General features: G+C 42.1%; 1 protein-coding gene across 1 annotated transcript in view; it reads left to right on the top strand.

Annotated features, from left to right (window-relative positions):
* PTH2R (parathyroid hormone 2 receptor) overlaps positions 1-21,030 on the top strand; it is a 56,058-nt gene that overhangs the window by 17,684 nt on the left and 17,344 nt on the right. Inside the window, exons 6-9 of the mRNA XM_087706626.1 lie at positions 486-672; positions 3,306-3,459; positions 6,529-6,589; positions 19,593-19,659. Of these exons, the coding sequence (XP_087562752.1) occupies positions 486-672; positions 3,306-3,459; positions 6,529-6,589; positions 19,593-19,659 (469 nt within the window). The remainder of the gene's footprint in view (positions 1-485; positions 673-3,305; positions 3,460-6,528; positions 6,590-19,592; positions 19,660-21,030) is intronic.

Below are 21,030 nucleotides of genomic sequence, written 5' to 3'. Positions count from 1 at the left end.
TTCTGGAAAGCAATGTGAAATAGATAATCCACGAAATAATTCATGGAGAAAATGTTTTTGTGGTAACAGGTATTTTTGATTAGAATGTAGAAAACGTTTTTGTCTCAAAGGGCGAAAATAGTTTCTGTTTTTAAAAGCAGGTTCATTGAATTGTATTATGCACATATCCTTATTTGTTCAAAATTGTCATTTTGTCTTTTTTTTTGTTAAGATTAATACAGCCACTTCACACACACAAGAGTTTTGATACTTATTGAGCTGGCTCTTTTTAAAAAAAAATCCAAATTCAAGAGGAAAATTAAATAATGTCTCATAGCTATTTATTAAGATTTCAAAAAGGAACTACTGTGTTCAGAAAGAGTGCACCTTTGATGCCAGAGACCAAAAATAAGGGAGAATTTTAGTTTCACTTTTTACATGGAAATCGACACTAAACAATATGATCCTTCTGTGACCCCTTAAAAAGTTTTTTTCCCCCCAACTAGGAGGCTCCACTGCACCCGGAATTGTATACATCTGCATCTGTTTGTCTCTTTCATGCTCAGAGCTACCAGCATTTTTATTAAAGATAAAGTTGTTCATCCTCATTTTGGAGACAAAGATTTTGACTCCCTACTCAAAAGTGACCTACAAAATATTAATCAGACTCCAGTAATGGACAGATCTCAGTATGTAAGTATTGCTTCCTCTCCAGAGTTTCCCCAGCCATAAAAACTATTAATTTCAGACTCAATGTCTGTTCCTTGACCATTTCAGTCCCAAAACTCATTTCTGGTCCTTTAAGTGATGCATTTCAGCAGACCCAAAACCAGTAGCCATTGGTTTCCATCCATGTGCTGAATATTTCTGTGTAAATACTGCCTTTTGTTTAAAGTAATTTGGAATAATAAACTTTAATGGCAATATCTGAGAATATGTGTTAATTTAGATTGCTTCCCAATTGAAAAAAAACAACAGGGATGGGCGTATAATTAACCAGGATGGGTGAAAGTAGAAGATAATCTTTTCTTGATTACATATTACATAGATTAGAAATGCCATTTGGCCTATAGTATTTTTTAACTCCGGCTTACCTGCTGGAGCATCTGAGGGAATGGTAAGAGTCAAGGTAAGATGGTAAGAGCCAAGGTGGCGCAGTGGTTAAATGCAGCACTGCAGGCTACTGCTAGATCAGCAGTTCAGCGGTTCAAATCTCACCGGCTCAGGGTTGACTCAGCCTTCCATCCTTCCGAGGTGGGTAAAATGAGGACCCGGATTGTTGTTGGGGGCAATATATGCTGACTCTCTGTAAACCGCTTAGAGAGGGCTGAAAGCCCTATGAAGCGGTATATAAGTCTATTGCTATTGCTATAAAGTCTTGGGCCCACCTTTGGAACAATAGCAAAAACCCTTTCTTTGCATGTAGCTAATCTGTCCATCTTACACAAAATCTTATACTGGTATTTCTGTTGGCAACACTTTTTGGCAAGAGAGTAGAAGAAGACCAATTTCATGAAATGGATATATACAATACCGGATAGTTGTTTGAATTTACACTGTTCAGAAGCAAGACTAGTTAGTTAGTTAGACTTATATACCGCTTCATAGGGCTTTCAGCCCTCTCTAAGCGGTTTACAGAGTCAGCATATCGCCCCCAACAACAATCCGGGTCCTCATTTTACCCACCTCGGAAGGATGGAAGGCTGAGTCAACCTTGAGCCGGTGAGATTAGAACTGCTGAACTGCAGATAACAATAGCAATAGCAATAGCAATAGCAATAGCAGTTAGCAATAGCAGTTAGACTTATATACCGCTTCATAGGGCTTTCAGCCCTCTCTAAGCGGTTTACAGAGTCAGCATATCGCCCCCACAGTCTGGGTCCTCATTTCACCCACCTCGGAAGGATGGAAGGCTGAGTCAACCCTGAGCCGGTGAGATTTGAACAGCCGAACTGCTGAAGTGCAGTCAGCTGAAGTAGCCTGCAGTGCTGCATTTAACCACTGAGCCACCTCGGCTCTTATGAGGTCTAGGAGGTCAGATTTGCTTGATTGGGCTATCATTTTATAAAACATTAAGGAGTTCCGTGCTTGTGTTGGACTATATAGAAAGCTACTTCACATTGGCCACATTTGATTCACTGACAAATGCGCGCTTGACTGCGGCGAGAAAAGAGTGAAGTCTAAATCGGGCCCACAGAAGCACGCCGATAAATGCGCGCCGACGAAAGCGTGCTATCAACAAACCACATGAAAACAAGGTAATAACCCTAACCCTAACCCTAAACCTAACCCTTAGGGTTATTACCTTGTTTTTGCGTGGTTTGTTGATAGCGCACTTTCGTCGGCGCGCATTTATCGGCGCGCTTCTGTGGGCGCGATTTAGACTTCGCTCTTTTCTCGCCGCGGCTTTGTTGGCGCGGTTTTGTCGGGCGCGTATTTGACGGGTCACGCCACATTTCCCCCCCAGATCATTATTGATGAACGAGCTTTGTCTGCTTGTTTGTGAACTTCAACTTCTCAATAGATATTTGTTTTTTAAGGAAAGATCTCTGAATCAGATAGATAGATAGATGGATAGATGGATAGATAGATAGATAGATAGATAGATAGAAAGATAGATAGATAGATAGATAGATAGATAGAAAGATAGATAGATAGATAGATAGATAGATGATAGATGATAGATGATAGATGATAGATGATAGATGATAGATGATAGATGATAGATGATAGATGATAGATGATAGATGATAGATGATAGATGATAGATGATAGATGATAGATGATAGATGATAGATGATAGATAGATAGATAGATAGATAAATAGATAGATAGAGAGGGAGAGAGAGAGGGAGGGAGGGAGGGAGGGTAGGGACAGATAGACAGACAGACAGACAGACAAATATTTGCCTTCCAAATATTTTGAGCCGTATTTCTCACTTTTTTGGCTATCTGGGATAAATGGAAGTTGGTACAACACAACTTAATTGCTCATTATTACTGCATTGTACCCCAGTGAACTATCTCAGACAAGCAACATTGATATAAAAAAAATGTTAATATAAGACAGGCAGCATTTAAATATTTGGCAGTAACTGAATGGGGTTGTTTTTCCTATTGAATTCCTTTATTGTCACAAATTTTAAGTATGTCTCAGGAAACAATAAAAAAATGTTGAAAAGTATGACGAGCAGCTCTGCTCTTAGTTTTAATGCCTCGTTCTATCTATTTAATGTTTTTTTGACAATGAAGTTTGACAATGAAGTTACATTTAATTATTTCCCCCAATACAGCTGCTGGATATTTTTTTTGTTTTTGATCAATAGGTGTGGTGCAAGATTACTGTGGTTATGTTTATTTACTTCTTGGCAACAAATTACTATTGGATCCTGGTCGAAGGTCTCTATCTGCACAGCTTAATATTTGTGGCCTTCTTTTCGGAAACCAAGTACCTGTGGGGTTTTATCTTAATAGGCTGGGGTAAGATACATTGTTTTTCATTCAAGAATTGGTTTTCTTTAAAACTGAGACAATACTATACCTACTCTCATTTATTGGAAAGGTATATCGTTATATTGACCTTAATTATATTAATGTATCCAGAAACAAAGGTTGGAATCAATCATTAATGTATTCTAGATTAATGTGTTACATCTACCGTGTTTCCCCGAAAATACAACCTGTCCTGAAACGAAGGCCTTGCCACATTTTTCGTGTGGCCATAAATATGAGCCCCCCCTGAAAATAAGCCCCCTGGACAACCCCCCTACAGCCAGGCAGAGCACCGCTCACTGACCTAGCGGTATCCCGAAGGCGCCAAGCCGTGGGAGTAGGTGGTGGGGAAGGCACTCATGTTGCTTGCCGCCTTCAGGATACCGCTAGGTTGGGGAGTGGTGTTCTGCCTGGTCAGAGGGGGGAGTTGCCAGGCAGCTGCTCCCTTGCGAGCGGGCTCCCGAAGAGCCGGGCATAGCCTCAGGGGTGAAGCAGCCATGAGGTGACCACGCTCACGAGCAGCTACCCGGCAACCCTCCTCTCTAGCCGGACAGAGTGCCATTCACTGACCTAGGGGCTATCCCTAAGGTGCCAAGCCATGTGGTGCTCTGCCTGCCCCCACAGCTCCCACGACTTGGCGCCTGTTGGAGCATGGAGTTCTACTGGCTAGAGAGGGTGATTGCGTGAGTGCCTGTTCTGCCCCCAGCTCGAATGCCTCCCAGCCTCACCATGCCCTGGCCCAGTTCTCTCTGCAGAGCCAGGGCACTGCCGCCGCGCTCTGAGCATAACTTCTTTTCTGGCTCTAGGAGTGCGCTCTATGGTTGTGGGCCCTATGGCAGCTGGCCCACAACCAGAGAGCGCACTCCTAGAGCAGCTGCTGCTGGAAGAATCAGATGTCGAGTTCTGGAGTTTGGAAGCCGGAGAAGTTATGCTTGAAGTGCGGCGGCAGTGGTGCCTTGGCCCTACAGGGAGAGCTGGGCCAGGGCATGGTGAGGCTGGGAGGCATGCGAACTGGGGGCAGAGCAGGCGCTCGTGCAATCACCCTCTCTAGCCAGCAGAGCTCCATGCACTGACCTAGGGGGTATCCCAAATGTGCCAAGCTGAAGGAGCTGGGGAGCGGGCAGAGCGCCACGTGGCTTGACATCTTAGGGATACCCCCTAGGTCAGTGAATGGCACTCTGCCCGGCTGCAGAGGGCTTTGCCGGGCGGCTGCTCATGAGCTTGGTCACCCCTGAGGCTGTGCCCGGCTCTTCGGGAACCCGCTCGCAAGGGAGCAGCCGCCCAGCAACCCCAACACAATAAGCCCTCCCCTGATAATAAGGCCCAAGCCATATTTTGTGGGTCAAAAGAAAATAAGACCCTGTCTTATTTTCGGGACAACACGGTATTTAGGTAATTTAATTTTTGTACATTCACTCAAATCAATCCCAGGCGACCATATGTCAAGTAAGAAGCCTAAATTACAGGGCGGGGCATAACCTTTTCCTAGGGGGTCACAGCAACACTTGTAATAACAACACAAATAATTCATACACCATTCGAAAGCCCATCAAAAACTGAGTTTATTGACACGATTTAATAGTCAGTATGACCACCATTAGCCCTTCGAACAGCATTCAAACGAGGTGGATAAGAACACAACAAATCTTCAAACAGTTCCGTTCGATTTTCCAGATTTTCCAGAGGGCGGGGCATAACCTTTTCCTAGGGGGTCACAGCAAGATCGACAGCAGTTTACAACTTCCGCGACACCTCATTTTAAAGCCCATAAAAAACTGAATTGAATGAGCTATTAAATGTTAAATTTGTTTCGGTTGAAACTTTGAGAATGAATTTGGAAACTGTGTTGAAAAATCTGGAAAATCGAACGGAACTGTTTGAAGATTTGTTGTGTTCTTATCCACCTCGTTTGAATGCTGTTCGAAGGGCTAATGGTGGTCATACTGACTATTAAATCGTGTCAATAAACTCAGTTTTTGATGGGCTTTCGAATGGTGTATGAATTATTTGTGTTGTTATTACAAGTGTTGCTGTGACCCCCTAGGAAAAGGTTATGCCCCGCCCTGTAGTTTTACTTAGGTTCCATTGAAATTTGAAAAACTCTCAGTAAATATCCCATTAATCTACATGTGTTATAAGCTCCTATAGGATTGCATTTTAGACTTTAATATTTGCTTTCATCTCATGTTGAATATAAGCTTTTACTGGATGTGGGGTTTCGATGGTCTCTGTGTTTGGTAGTTTTCTTGCAGATATTACATTACCTGGTTAGGTAATATCTTTAGTGTGCACCAATGATGCCACCTAGCCAGAAAAGAGAATGTTTTCAAGGAAATAATCAAGCTCAGGGAGCACCAAGAACCAAAGAATACAATTCTGAGCTTCTTAGATTGTTTTCTACTGGATATTCTTTTGTCAGAGAGTGTGCTTGTCTCACAACTATTTCATAAAAGAACATTACTATCACTTACATAATGTACGTAATGATTTTATTAAAAGTATGAATCCAAGTAAGCAATGGCTTATATCTCAAGATTCTATAAAGTTATTTTTTGCCATTATGGTCTGGCCGAGTGATGAGAATTCATTTTAACCGTGATGGGCTAATCTCTCTTGTTTTCGCTCGCATTTGGTAAGCTAATACAAAAATCACTGCAACTATTAACAGAATAAAGTTTTATCAATTAAGCCTGCTAATTAAGATTTTGCTAGGCTTTCACCTTTTTTTTCTAACAAAAAGAGAAATAATGTATCTTCCCATCCTTCCTACAGCTGGCCTCTACAGCAGTGGTTCCCAACCTTGGCAACTTTAAGACTTGTGGACTTCAACTCCCAGAATTCTCCAGCCAGCTCTGCTGGCTGGAGAATTCTGGGAGTTGAAGTCCACAAGTCTTAAAGTTGCCAAGATTGGGAACCACTGCTCTACAGGATAATAACAATTTTTGGGTGTGTCTGGGTTCCATACGTCAAACTATGCTGTTAAGAAAAATGCCCATGTTTTATTTAATTTCTCAAGAGAAATCTTAACAGTAAGCAATCCATTTTTCCTATTTATAGGTTTCCCAGCTATCTTTGTAGCGGCCTGGGTAGCAGTCAGAGCAGCAACGGCAGATACAAGGTAAGTGGACATAAAGCAGAGGTTTCCTTAATTTTTTTTTTTCAGTGGAAGGACAATAGCTATGTTACTGGTCTACCTACCACCTACAGTCTCTTAGATAACATCCAACGAATGTGTGAATCACAATCATGAATTTTTAAAAAAGATATATGAGCTACTACAGGTCTGAATAGAGGAACTTACCGTGTTTTCCCCAAAATACGACATGTCCTGCTAATAAGCCCAGGACTGGTTTTTGTCTGGTTTTTGAACTCAAAACGAGGCTACCGCCACCCCTAAAGGGGTTCAGGCGAGGCTGTCAAAGTCCCAGCCTATGAATCTTGTAGTTACACTAATAGTACTCACTATCCAACAATTCCAATGAAATTCAGACAAAATATATCAATATATCACTTCTCTGGAAAACTGTTAAGACAATCTGTCCTCATTGAGGGACTGAGTCGGAAGCTGGGTTTGCCCAGCAACAGGGGCGTGGCTTAACTGTGTTGTCAGACTCAGTCCAATCAATGAGCCAATGAAGTCAACCCAATCTGGATGCTACTCTCCCCACTATGGAGAACTGTTCATAGCAATAGCAGTTAGACTTACGTACGGCTTCATAGAGCTTTCAGCCCTCTCTAAGCGGTTTACAGAGTCCGCATATCGCCCCCACAGTCTGGGTCCTCATTTCACCCACCTCGGAAGGATGGAAGGCTGAGTCAACCTTGAGCCGGTGAGATTAGAACCGCTGAACTGCAGATAACAGTCAGCTGAAGTGGCCTGCAGTACTGCACCCTAACCACTGCACCACCTCGGCTCATAATACGTTTTCTTGGCTCTCCGTGGTAAGCCCTGTAGTTTTTAATGCTGCTTCCAAAGCTGCAAAATATCCTATTTGGTATCCTCAATTTTGTAGATGCGACCTTTCGGAAGATACTATGTTTTGTGGTAGATAATGGGCTGCTGTAGTTTTATTTAGTCTTTGGTGAGCATCCATTATCATTAGTTGTGCCTTTCTTTTAGCTGCTTTGCTGAGCTATTTTCCACACAGTTGCACAATTATAACTGACACTGGTGAGCAAATGTAATAACAGTAATTACTACTAATGTAAACAGAATTTAATTTTAGTGATGTGTAGGGATTTTGTGCGCAAATAATGTGCACATACACTATATGTAATCACATAGCACTCCTTTGAAGCTATCAGATCCGGAGCCTCCCAGGTTGGTTAGGCTTGGCAAGCATGTAGGGGGTAATTTTGATAAAGCAAAGATTGTATCTTGTGTAAAACTAAAAAAAAAGCATGCCTGGATAATTAATGAATAGCATAGACCAGTGTTTCTCAACCTTGGCAACTTGAAGATGTCTGGACTTCAACTCCCAGAATTCCCCAGCCAGCATTCGCTGGCTGGGGAATTCTGGGAGTTGAAGTCCAGACATCTTCAAGTGGCCAAGGTTGAGAAACACTGGCATAGACACAAAGCTGCAGTGAAGCTGGATTGCCCTTACATTAATAAAGAGGTTAGATGCCATTGTGTAAATTGTGTTTGGATGTGGGCTGATTTGCCTTCCGAAGAGAGAGGCTTCCTCTCACTTATATAAAACCATGCTTTGATTCATCTATACATACTAATTGGTGTTTTGTGTGCTTTCCCTTTCTTATTAAATCTACTAATAAGATCTTTGTGGCTTGTTGCTTGCTTAAGTCCCAATTGCTATCGCTTGTAAGAGAGTCTGATAGCAGCAGACTTTAAATATTTAGGGGTGAGAATTCATTATAGCTTTAAGTTTCTGATTTCTGTAAAACAATTTCTCTCTTGTGCGTGGCCACAATAAAATATAAAGGTCTATCTGATTTAACTATCATCTATCACAATGTAGGCCAAGAGAAGTGTCTGCTATAATGCAGTTCAAAGTCTTGATGAGCTGTGCTAGGATTCAGCGGTCATAAATACTAGTTTATCTTGACAATCTGATGTCAATTATTGAAATATTGGTCTGCTGAACTTTATAATCTCAATCTAGATCTTGGTACCTAGGTTCACCAATAGGGTTGGGCTCCTCTTATTTCATTCACATAATCTCTTAGGAATTGGGGGAAAGGGGGCAAGGAAGGGTGTGAACAACTAACTTGATACTAGATGCTTTTCCAACTACCTAGGAAGTCTCAGTTTCAGTTTCAGTTTCAGTTGCGTTTATTTATAGGCCGCCCTTTTCCCTGAGGGGACTCAGGGCGGCTAACAACTTATGGGAGGGGAAGACGTACAATAACATAAAAATACAGTATGTAGTTAAGATCAAACAACATTCATTCAACATTCGGGCGGGGGCAAACTATAGTCTTTACCCCCAGGCCTGGCAGGATAGCCAGATCTTGAGGGCTGTGCGGAAGGTCTGAAGGGTGGTGAGGGTACGAATCTCCACGGGGAGATCATCTCTACATGTGGAGTCTCTACATGTGGAGTTGAGCCTCGAATAGAATATTGAAAGAAGAGCATTTTAGAGTAGAACAAAGAAAGCTTTATTTCTTCTTTGTACTATATTACTGTTAAAAAGAAAGAAAATTGTTCAAGAAATAAATCTACTGTTAATAACCTTAGCTAAATTAGTCGGAATTTTAGCAGCTAAGTGCTGCTCTACATGAATAATCATCTTTTTGCCTGTGGATCATCTAATGGACCACTAAAATCATGCATTACAGTGATTCAGCCTGAAAGTGACTACAGCACGATTCATTATGTTTAATTTTTTCCTATCCAGCGTTGGTATAGTTGATGAATCAACCATAGCTGATACACAATACTTTGAGCCTCCAAAGCTACCTGAACTTGAAATGTCAACATTGGAGTAGGGAAAATAAATTCGTACAATGTTCATTTAGGAAACAGAAAGCAAATGCAAACTTGCAAGTTGAAGGATAATTGGAACAGAAATTATGATCGTTGTGAAAAAGTTCTAGAATTCTTCCGGATCAGGAAACAGAATATTGACTCAATGATGTGACTGCAAAACAGACACCCACATTTTGGCTGTACCCATAGGAAAAAAATGTCTGGATTATGGCCAATAATAATTCTGCTTCACTCTGCATTGGTCATACTCCAGTTCTTGGCATTGCACTGGAAAAAAATCAGTCAAACTGGAAAAGGTTTTGAGCTGGACGATGAGGACAATCTGAAGACTAGAAATAGCCTCCGGTAGCCTCCCACCGTCCAGTGCGATCCCACAGAGTTGGCCTCCTCAGGGTGCCGTCAGCCAGACAGTGTCGGCTAGTGACCCCCAGGGGGAGAGCCTTCTCTGTGGGAGTGCCTTCCCTCTGGAATGAGCTGCCCCCGGAGCTTCGTATAATCCCCGACCTCCGGTCCTTCTGACGCACCCTAAAAAGTTGGCTTTTCCAGCAAGCCAGCCTGGCCTGAACAAAACAAAACAAATTATTGATCACCGTTAATTTTAATTTTATTTATTTTTTAAAAAAATGTCATTGTCAATTTTAATTGGGTTTGGGATATTCTATTTAATTTTTAAAAAACTTTTGTATTATGTGTTTCTTTTAATGTTGTACGCCGCCCTGAGTCCTTGGGAGAAGGGCGGCATATAAATCTAATAAACCTAAACCTAAACCTAGAAATAAATCCTAAAGAGAGATTGAAAGAATGATGAAGACTTAGTCTTGGAAAGATAAATCGGAGAAGTATATGATATTTGTCTTTCTTGAAGAAAGTTGCAAAGTTTATTCTTCTGGAGTATGCAATATGGTGTATTTATATAAGTATATTTATATTACATTCCTGTGAATCGAGGTGGCTCTGAAGTCAATAAAAGATTTAATTTAAGAGACAGATCCCTTCTAATGGTCTAACTAAATGTAGAAGAAAATTATAATAGTAAGGGAACTTGAAGAGAGCCGAGGTGGCGCAGTGGTTAGGGTGCAGTACTGCAGGCCACTTCAGCTGACTGTTATCTGCAGTTCAGCGGTTCTAATCTCACCGGCTCAAGGTTGACTCAGCCTTCCATCCTTCCGAGGTGGGTGAAATGAGGACCCAGACTGTGGGGGGCGATATGCTGACTCTGTAAACCGCTTAGAGAGGGCTGAAAGCCCTATGAAGCAGTATATAAGTCGAACTGCTATTGCTATCTATCTATCTATCTATCTATCTATCTATCTATCTATCTATCTATCTATCTATCTATCTATCTATCTATCTATCTATCATCTATCTATCTATCTGGGTGAAATGAGGACCCGGATTGTTGTTGAGGGCGATATGCTGACTCTGTAAACCGCTTAGAGAGGGCTGAAAGCCCTATGAAGCGGTATATAAGTCTAACTGCTATTGCTATTGAACAGTAGAACCAGTTATCCAGAGAATTAAGGGATTACCCTTCAGTGCAACTATTTAGGCAGAGGATAGGCAGTCACGCAGTTATGTCTCACCGGACCTCTGCACTGAGCTAAAAGTTGAATTCACTGCCCTCAATTCTCTGTATGAACTCTGTTGAAATAATGCCCAACTGTAAACCTGCTCTTTGAGGGGAGATGTAACCTAGCCACCCAAAACAATTTTTGAAAAAAGAAACACACACACAAAAAAACATCTACTCAGACCACTACAGCCTTATCAAGCTTGAATTTCACTTTAATCCATCCTATTGCACAGTGTTTAATCCAGTGGTGGGTTTCAAAAATTTTTCGAACCTACTCTGTGGGTGTGGCCTCCTTTGTGGGAGTGGCTTACCACCCATGTGACCAGATGGGAGTGGCTTGCCGCCCATGTGACCAGATATGAAATTATGAATTAGTACTTAGGTCGGTCCAAGTAGCTATTCAGAAACTCTGGCATTGAAGCACGGAAGTCTTAAAGCTGTCAAGTTACAAGATCCTTGCACCCCTAACCCTTTAGAAAAAAAAACCTAGGGGTCTTCAAACCTGACAGCTTTAAGACTTGTGGACTTCAACTCCCAGAATTCCTCCTCCAGTCACGTTGGCTCAGGAACTCTGGCATTGAAACATTCAAGTCTTAAAGCTGTCAAGTTACAAGATCCTTGCACCCCTAACCCTTTAGCAGTGGTGGGTTTCAAAATTTTTTGGAGCCTCTTCTGTAGGTGTGGCCTGCTTTCCGGGTCCACTGGTGGAACCTCTTCTAACAGGTTCGGTAGATTTGACGTACTGGTTCTACCGAATAGGTGTGAACTGATAGGAACCCATCTCTGTGTTTAATCCATCCTATTACACAGTGTTTACACTAGTTCAGCATCCTCATCTAACTTACGTGCCTGATAGGTGTACAGTTGAATGTTGCAGAAGACTGATAACCCTTCAGCCAGTCTAAAACCTTTGGCTGATCTCATCCAAAGGCTTCATATAAGTTTTTAAGAATGTGGGACATAGGATAGAATGTCACAGGAATCCACAAAAAAGGTTCTGTAGAAATGGTCATTAATTCTGCCTTTTGAAACTTCCTCCTAAAGATCAGAGTGAAATAATTGTGTCCTGCCTTCACTCATAGCTCACTAATGATGCTATCAACACCCTGCAACCAGAGCCATCAAAGGTGATGATAGGCCTTGGAGAACCTTCAAGACTGCAATTTCCTTACTTAATAGAGATCTTCGATCAGAGAAAACCAGGCTATTTTGGTACCAAGCCTAGATAAAAAAATTACGAATCGATGTAATTTGCTTCGTTAAAAAAGTACTGGAAAAAAGAAAGAACTTGAGATTGGATAATAGTTACAGTGTAGAACAGCGTTTCTCAACCTTGTCAACTTGAAGATGTCTGGACTTCAACTCCCAGAATTCCCCAGCCAGCATTCGCTGGCTGGGGAATTCTGGGAGTTGAAGTCCAGACATCTTCAAGTTGACAAGGTTGAGAAACACTGGTCTAGAATTTCTTAAGGTATGGTGGCTAAGGTGCTGGCCTAGAAACCAGGAGGCTGTGAATTCTAGTCCTACCTTAAGCATGAAAGCCAGCCAGTCCTTGCTCAGCACATCCTTTCTCGCCTCACAGGGTTGTTGTGGGGGAAAATAGGAGGAGGAAGGAGTATTATGTATGTTCACTGCATTGAGTTTCTTACCGTATTTTTCGCGCCTTAAGACGCCCCTGACCATAAGACGCACCTAGGTTTAGCGGAGGAAAATGAGAAAAAAAATACCAGGTGGAAACTGAGAAGACCCCAGATAGGTGTCCTTTCATGTGCCAGCTCTGCCTATTGACTGCGGAAAAGAGACAGACGAGGCAGGCATTGACAAAGACAGAAAAGGCGGGGGGTTCAGTACTATAAAAGGACCCAGCCGCTGCGACCCGGCTGCTGTTCACCAAAGGACTGGCACCACTTTTGGGTGGCGGTGGGGGAAAGTGTGTCTTATGGAGCGAAAAATATAAAAGTAATAAAGATAGGATTAAAAAAAAAAAATCTAATAAAACTGCCAGTTTTAAAGCATCTGGACCATTCCACATTGCAAAACAGCATCTATAAGTCTATTCAGTCAGTCTGTCTGGTTTAGTGAAAGTTACTGGAATGGTTATGGATAAAAACTATAGGTGGCTTAATCTTATTTAATCCAAATGTATTGTTTACGTTCCCTGCCCTCATCAACTGAAACTAATATGGCATGTTCTTCAGAATCGTGACCCGTCAAAACCGCGCTCGACTAAGCCGCGCCCGATTAAAGCGCGTCGCTGACATCATCAACAGGGCGACAACAGCCAGTGTGGAGAAAGAAGGGTGCTTTAAATAGCGCTTTGAAAGCAAGCCGATTCAACTTAAGGTAAGGGTTAGGTTTAGGGTTAGGTTTAGGGTTAGGTTTAGGGTTAGGTTTAGGGTTAGGTTTAGGGTTAGGTTAAGGGTTAGGGTTAGGTTAAGGGTTAGGATTAGGTTTAGGGTTAGGTTAAGGGTTAGGTTTAGGGTTAGGTTTAGGGTTAGGTTAAGGGTTAGGGTTAGGTTTAGGGTTAGGTTTAGGGGGGTTAGGTTTAGGTTTAGGGGTTAATTTTAGGTTTAGCGTTTACAGCATGCTTCTGTCTCCACGCTGTTGTCGCCCTGTTGATGACGTCAGCTACGCGGTTTCGTCGAGCGCGGTTTAGTCGAACGCGGTTTTGTGGTGGAACCCTTCAGAATAGCATCAAAACAATTTTAAAGACTCACTACAAAAAGTGCAAATAAGTCAGAATTAAGCACTATGGAGACCAAATCTATTCATTTACTGCACACAAATTATGAAATTGAAGGCAAGTGCATTGTCCATTTCCTCACCACCTCTGATGATTACCCAGGATTGCTTAGTTTCAGAAAAGGGATTGCATTTTTCCACTTAGCCTGATCACCATTATTTTCAGGATGAATAAGTACATATTGTTGACACTTCTTCCAGTGGAATAGTACTTTAGAAATGTTCCACATGTCTCAGTTCTCACTTTACACCTTTAAGGCTTATTAAAATTATCAAAATGCTATCAGGAGAAAAAGTTGGAATGCACAGTTTTCTAAAAATAATAAAAAAAAGGAATTAAAAAGGATTAGCTCCTATCATGATACATTTCTTTCAGGAAGGAAAATGCCAGTTAAATAATTTATTGCTCTTTAAAAAAGCATGTGGGAGGATGATTCTTTGTCATGTATATTCCTTGCCAAGAGCTATTTTTTTACAATATTATTTTCTTATGTATGGCTGTAAAGGTTTCAGAAACAAATCTGAAATGAGCACCTTAAATATTCTCACTGCCTCTTTCCTCCCCTTGTCTCCTCCTTGAGCTTTCCACTAGGACTGGAGTTTAGCATCTCTTTGTCCATCACTTCCACTACAGTGGTGGGATTCAGCCAGTTCGCATCTATCCGGGAGAACCGGTTAGTAACTTTCTAAGTAGTTCAGAGAACCGGTTGTTGGAAGAAATCTCCTTTGTTTTTCTCCACTTTACAGGGCTAATCCTGTAAGGAAGGCAGGAAGGAAACATTCTGGTGTTGTTTCTAGCCTCATCTTTATTGACCTGCTTACAGAAACTGCCTCTCCGGTTAACCCTTATTTATGTTGTAACAGCTAAGGCGAAGCGCCCATCAACCTGAGTGACGTTGAGTTGGCCATGCCCACATGGTCACATGACCACTGAGCCCCACCTACCCAGATGGTCATTAGGGCAAATAACCGGTTGTTAAATTATTTGAATCCCACCACTGTTCCTCTACCATTCATATTTCCTCATCCTAAAGAGGAGAAAGCTCCTAGTAAAATGCCACCACCAGCTTTCTATGGTTTTTTTTGTCTCCTATCTGGCACTTTTAAAGGGAGAGGATTTTCCACCTGGGACAACAGCCAAGATTTTGTAGAAGTTTTTTCCTTTTCAACATTTGTAATGAGAGGAACGGCCAATGCTCTGATAGTGACACAATTGTGCTCAGTTAAAAAAGAGATTTAAAACAAACTATCTCTCCCTCAATGATTAAATGGATTTTTAAATTATCCTATCTAAGCCTTGTCCTAATGATGCCTTTATTTGGGGAGGAGGGAGAAAGTAAACTTCTGAAATGCTAAAAGAATCGAAGTTGTGTTTTTGATCTTAAATACGGGCAATTATTTGTGGATATGCTGCATTTTCTTGCAACCCAATTATACGGAAAGGAGTTCGGTGGCGCAGTGGTTAGAATGCAGTAGTGCAAGCTACGGCTGTTGACTCCCGGCTGCCAGCAGTTTGAGTCTCACCAGGCTCAAGGTTGACTCAGCCTTCCATCCTTCCAAGGTTGATAAAATGAGGACTCTGATTGTTGGGGGCAATATGCCGACTCTGTAAACCACTGTGAGGGCTGTAAGTCTAAGTGCTATTGTTGTTGTTCTTTTATACTACACTGAGCAGAAAACAGTTGTTTTCTAGACACTCATCTATCTCATCCTAATTCTGAAGACAAGTTGAGTTTCAAAGAATCTGGGTTGCTAAAGGTGCATTTCCTTTATAAGAAATGTGCACCCCCTCCAAGGGCTGGATTTAGATGAAAAGCGTCCCTAGGTTATTCCACTTATGAGGCCCTTTCACCTCCCATTTTTAAGTTTGTAAATTACATGAGAGACAATAAAAGACATCATTACTGTGATATATATCAATATATATCAATATATATAGCTGGCCTCCCGACGGAGGGCGGCTCTGCTCTGCGGCAAAGGCAGCGAGGCCAGCCGCCTCCCCTGCTGCGCTCAGCTGCCCGGTTCGGCCCCTTTGCCCTCACCTGCCTGGCCGCTGGTGGGCTCCGCGTCGACGGGGCGGCTACTGGGAGCGGCCGCGCCTCTTGCCCGACCACCGGTGCCGGGAACGTGGGCGGGCTCCCCAACTGCCGCGGCGCTGGAACGATCTTAACCAATACATTTTTCTGTTTGTTTATTAGTCATATGCGTAGAATTTCTCCTTATTTTCGGTTCAGTGTTTTAGTGTTCACTGTTTTTAGAATAGTGTAATTTTAATTTTGCTAACAATTTGAATGTAGGCCCCTCTTGATCTTGAGGCCCTCGGCTGAAGCCTAGTTAGCCTATAGGAAAATCCGGCCCTGACACCCCCCCCTAAAATTAGATTGATAGATTGTGATTTCAGAATATCCTGAATTTTACCCTAGGATGCGTTACACTAAGACTCAGAGAACTGGAAGGAAGCCAGTTGCTGCACATTAATAATCTCTCTTACCTTAGTGTTAATGTTGCTGTAAAAAAATTAATGCTTCTAAGAGTATTGAAATGCCAGACAGCTATTTGCTACAGCTGTTCTCTTTCATTATGTGGTAGCAGAATAAGTTGTAAAATCCATATAGGCATAGAATGCTTTAATCCAGTGTTTCTCAACCTTGGCAACTTGAAGATGTCCGGACTTCAACTCCCAGAATTCCCCAGCCAGCATTCGCTGGCTGGGGAATTCTGGGAGTTGAAGTCCGGACATCTTCAAGTTACCAAGGTTGAGAAACACTGCTTTAATCAGCATAAAATAAAACAGCACAAACTAACAAGCAAACTTCCAGGATCGCCAGAATTCTCCCACCCACCCCCAACAGATGTTAAATTCCCTCTCTCACTTTCAGTAGCTTGTTAGGAAGGAGAAATGAAGTAGAGGACATGCTACGAAGCCTTAATGAGGTACATCTGCCTATACAAAATAGCTTGTGGTGTTTCTTGTGCATTGAAAGAGTCCAGCTTCTACGATGAAGTGGAAAGTGTAAATGGCTCTGTAAAAGGAGAGTACATAAAATAAAGAAAAAATGCCACAATTCCTATACTGTTGAACATTGGGAATTTGACGTAATTGAAGCAGATATCACTGTCTCAATTTTAATGGTGTTGGATGCCTTCCACACTCTTTTGTTGCCTGAGGCTGTAGGCAATTAAACCTCACAGAATCTCCAGGTCCAAATAATACAGGTCAGTGTAAGCAACAACAGGAGCAACTTCACCTGGGATGTCCATATCTAAATAGGGCAGCTTTATTAATGGAACCAGGATGCTCACATTTTTACCACCCAACTTCAAATAGTCACCTCATTTCTAAAAGACGTTGACTTATTCATGGTGTCTGTTCTAATCTCAATCTTTTCCCAGAGCTGTCTTTTCAGTTATGTTCTTTTTTTGTCAAAATAATAGCAATAGCAATAGCAGTTAGACTTATATACCGCTTCATAGGGTTTTCAGCCCTCTCTAAGCGGTTTACAGAGTCAGCATATTGCCCCCAACAATCCGAGGCCTCATTTTACCCACCTCGGAAGGATGGAAGGCTGAGTCAACCTTGAGCCGGTGAGATTAGAACCGCTGAACTGCAGATAACAGTCAGCTGAAGTGGCTGCAGTATTACACTCTAACCACTGCGCCACCTCGGCTCCAAAGCAGTTAGACTTATATACCGCTTCATAGGGCTTTCAGCTCTCTCTAAGCGGTTTACAGAGTCAGCATATTGCCCCCACAGTCTGGGTCCTCATTTCACCCACCTCGGAAGGATGGAAGGCTGAGTCAACTTTGAGCCGGTGAGATTAGAACCGCTGAACTGCAGTCAGCTGAAGTAGCCTGCAGTGCTGCACTCTAACCACTGCACCACCTCGGCTCCTCAACGTAATCTCAAGTTAAGGTTTTAAGATCCAAACTATCTGAAGATTATTTTTATTAGATTTTATCCCGCCTTTATTTTATGAGTAATTCAAGGCAGTAAACATACTTAATACTCCTTCCTCCTCCTATTTTCTGCACAACAACCCTGTGAAGTCAGTTAGACTAAGAGACAGCGACTGTCCCAAACGCACCCAACTGGCTTTCATGATTAAGTCAGAATTGGAACTCTAGTCCTCTGGTTTCTTGCCCAGAACCTTAACCACTAGACCCAAAATGGTTCTCAGTGTGCTTAAATAACCCCTGAATTGAATCTCACAGCATCCAGAGGTTAAAAATAAGGTGTGGATGATGCCAGTTTCATCTACAACTTTTATTACTTGAAATAAAATAGCTGAGCTGAACACTTGAGGGATTTCACAAAAATGTACTGATTTTCTATTCTCGAGCCGTCTGTACGATATGTTTAACCCTTTCTTTCCAACTGCCTTTTGCTGCTGCATGTAATGGCTCCTCTCCTAACTTGAGAAAGTAAAGAATCTTGAAACGGATTATTTCAAAAGGAACCTTTAATCAAGCAGGATGGAAACCATTAGAGGCAGAGCAGCATCTGAAAACCTTTAGGCAATGCAAATGGGATTAAGCTGATAATGACCCCTCCCCTTTCTCCAAATGCAGATTCCGACCAATACACAAGTGTTGAAGATGCTTCCTTAACTCTTCTGCCCTGGGAGTCAATAAAACACACGTTCCCATGGCTATCTCTAGTCAGACATTAAAGTAAGATATCCCACATGGCTATCATAAACATCCCTCCAGAGATGTGACTTATGACCCACAAAATATGGCTTGGGCCTTATTATCAGGGGAGGGCTTATTGTTTTGGGGCAGCCAGGCAGCTGCTTTCTTGCGTGTTTCAAATGTCAGAGTTTCTGAGCCAACAGAAAGCTAAGCACGAGCGTTGTTAAGTGAGTTTCAAAACATTTTACAAGTTGGCCATGCCCACCCAGTCACATGACTGCCAAGCCACTCCCAGAAAGTAGGCCACACCTACAGAAGAGGTTCTAAAATTTTTTGAAACCCACCATTGGCACACACATTCCTCCACACATATTTTTTTCAGACTTTCTCTGGACATTCCGATATTTGAACTCTCCATCTTCCATCTCAATACTAGTTCAACTAAGAAAAAGAGTTTTATTATTTTATTACCGGTATTTCTGAAAATTGCATCATTTTCTTATTTTTTCCAGACTCAAAGCAAACATGAGACTTGACATATTTATTTATTCTTCTCCAGAAACCTGCCTTGGTTTATTAAGGGTGAAGGAACCCAAAATCATCTTTAAAATCCTGAAACTTATTCTGTACATTCTCCAGAATGAATCTAATCTAACCAAAAGTAATTATACATTGAGAGTGTTAGGTAAGCTCCCCGTTAGGAGAGCGAGTGCGTTCAGAGAAGCGTTGTAAGAGTTGTGTTGGAGAACACACAAACCAACATACAGAGACACTGAAGTTTAAATAGGCTTTTACTTCCATGGAAATAGAGGTATCAGAGTCCATCAAACAGTCCAAGTCATACACGGATAAGACAGTCAGTCATCAATGTCTTTCAGTTAAGGGATAATCCAAATAATCATACAAACAGTCTGGTACTCAAAGTTTGCTAGCAGTTGCAAAACTTACAACAGCTCACAGCACTTTCTAACAGCCAGCTTCCAAAACACTTAGATCAGATCAGCCCAGCATCTAATTAAACAGAGAGCTAACAGTCATTCTGGCTCCCTCTTATGGCCGATTGAGGAAAACAGCAACCAATCACATTTTACAGTATGATTTAAAGAAACAGGTATAGCATTGTTACATGATTTATATATTGCCAACCCAACCGTTGGATTGTTTTCCTAACAGAGACTGTTTATGTTTACCCTGTTTATTAAAAATAGATTCTTGATTTCACAGATGCTGGGAGCTTAATGCTGGAAATATAAAATGGATATACCAAACTCCAATTTTAGTGGCTATTGGGGTAAGAGTACTCATATATATGTATCTAGTAAACATTGAACTCGGGGGGTGGGGGGTGGGGTCCGGCCGGCTTTACTGCCAGTTTGCTCGTGTGCGAGCTTCGCTCGTGCGTGTGTGCTGGATGTGCGCTGCGCGCGCATGCACAATTCAATTAAAATTGTTCTGTGCATGCACAGAACTAAAAAAAAGATGGCGGCAGTGATGGCAGTAACTGGGGAACTGGCTCAGAGGCATGGCAGGGCTGGGTTGTTGCCGATTCCAGTGACCCAGGCCACCATACCACTACCGGTTCGATCGAACTGGGCCAAACCGGTAGGAACCCACCTCTGATTGAACCTTGTTGTCCTATCCTATCCTATCCTATCCTATCCTATCCTATCCTATCCTATCCTATCCTATCCTATCCTATCCTATTCTATTGATATAGAAAATGACATCTCTTTCTTACCATCTAATGATTATTCATTGTTTTTGCAGATTTCAATTTCAATTTTCAATTTATTGACATTTGTATGCCGCCCACTCCCTTGGGACTCTGGGCGGCTTACAGGCAAGAGAAAAAACACACACACACACACATATATATATAATAAAAATACAATGGTTAAAATTTCGCACCATGCATACTGTTAGAGTGGGGCTGGATACTAATCAACAGCCCCAGGCCTGCCGGAACAGCCAGGTCTTTGTCGCTTTGCGGAAGGCCGGGAAGGTAGTGAGGGTCCGGATCTCAACGGGAAGATCGTTCCATAGGGCCGGAGCAGCTACAGAGAAGGCCCTCCCCCGGGGAGCCGCCAACCGACATTGACCGGCTGACGGCACCCGGAGGAGGCCCAATCTGTGTGATCTTATTGGTCGTTGGGAGGTAAATGGCAGGAGGCGGTCCCTCAGGTAGATATTAGTTATGATAACCCTAGTATTTATCTATAGACAATTGCAAAAGAATGTTACGTATAAAATGAGATTGGCATCTCTATCCTCTTCTGCCTTAGTGACTATGAGAGTCCAACAAGGTTTTGACACTATCCCACATCATCCCATATCACCGATCATCCTTATTTGTTATTTTTTATTTGCATATTGTTTTTAACAACACAGATTGTGACGTAGAAGGTAGACACCAATCATCCCCCCATCACTTCATCGTTCAGCATATTCCAACCCATATTTCAATAGTTTGAATGTCGCTATGCTATTCTTTCAAGCTTGCTGAGTCCCATAATTATATTTACCCATTAGAGAGGGGACTTGTAGTTCAGTGTTTAGATGCTTCTTATGCAAATCTTAGCCTCAGTTCTTGCTTTTCCCAGATTGGGAAAATGCCTCCATCAGCAGGCAGACAGTAATTCCGAGTGAGAACATCTGACTTCAC

This window comes from Thamnophis sirtalis, unplaced genomic scaffold (assembly GCF_051295495.1).
Source record: "Thamnophis sirtalis isolate CommonGarterSnake01/CBP01778 unplaced genomic scaffold, rThaSir2_p1.2 scaffold_1, whole genome shotgun sequence".
Lineage (NCBI taxonomy): Eukaryota > Metazoa > Chordata > Lepidosauria > Squamata > Natricidae > Thamnophis > Thamnophis sirtalis.
This window is presented reverse-complemented; position numbering and strand designations above follow the sequence as displayed.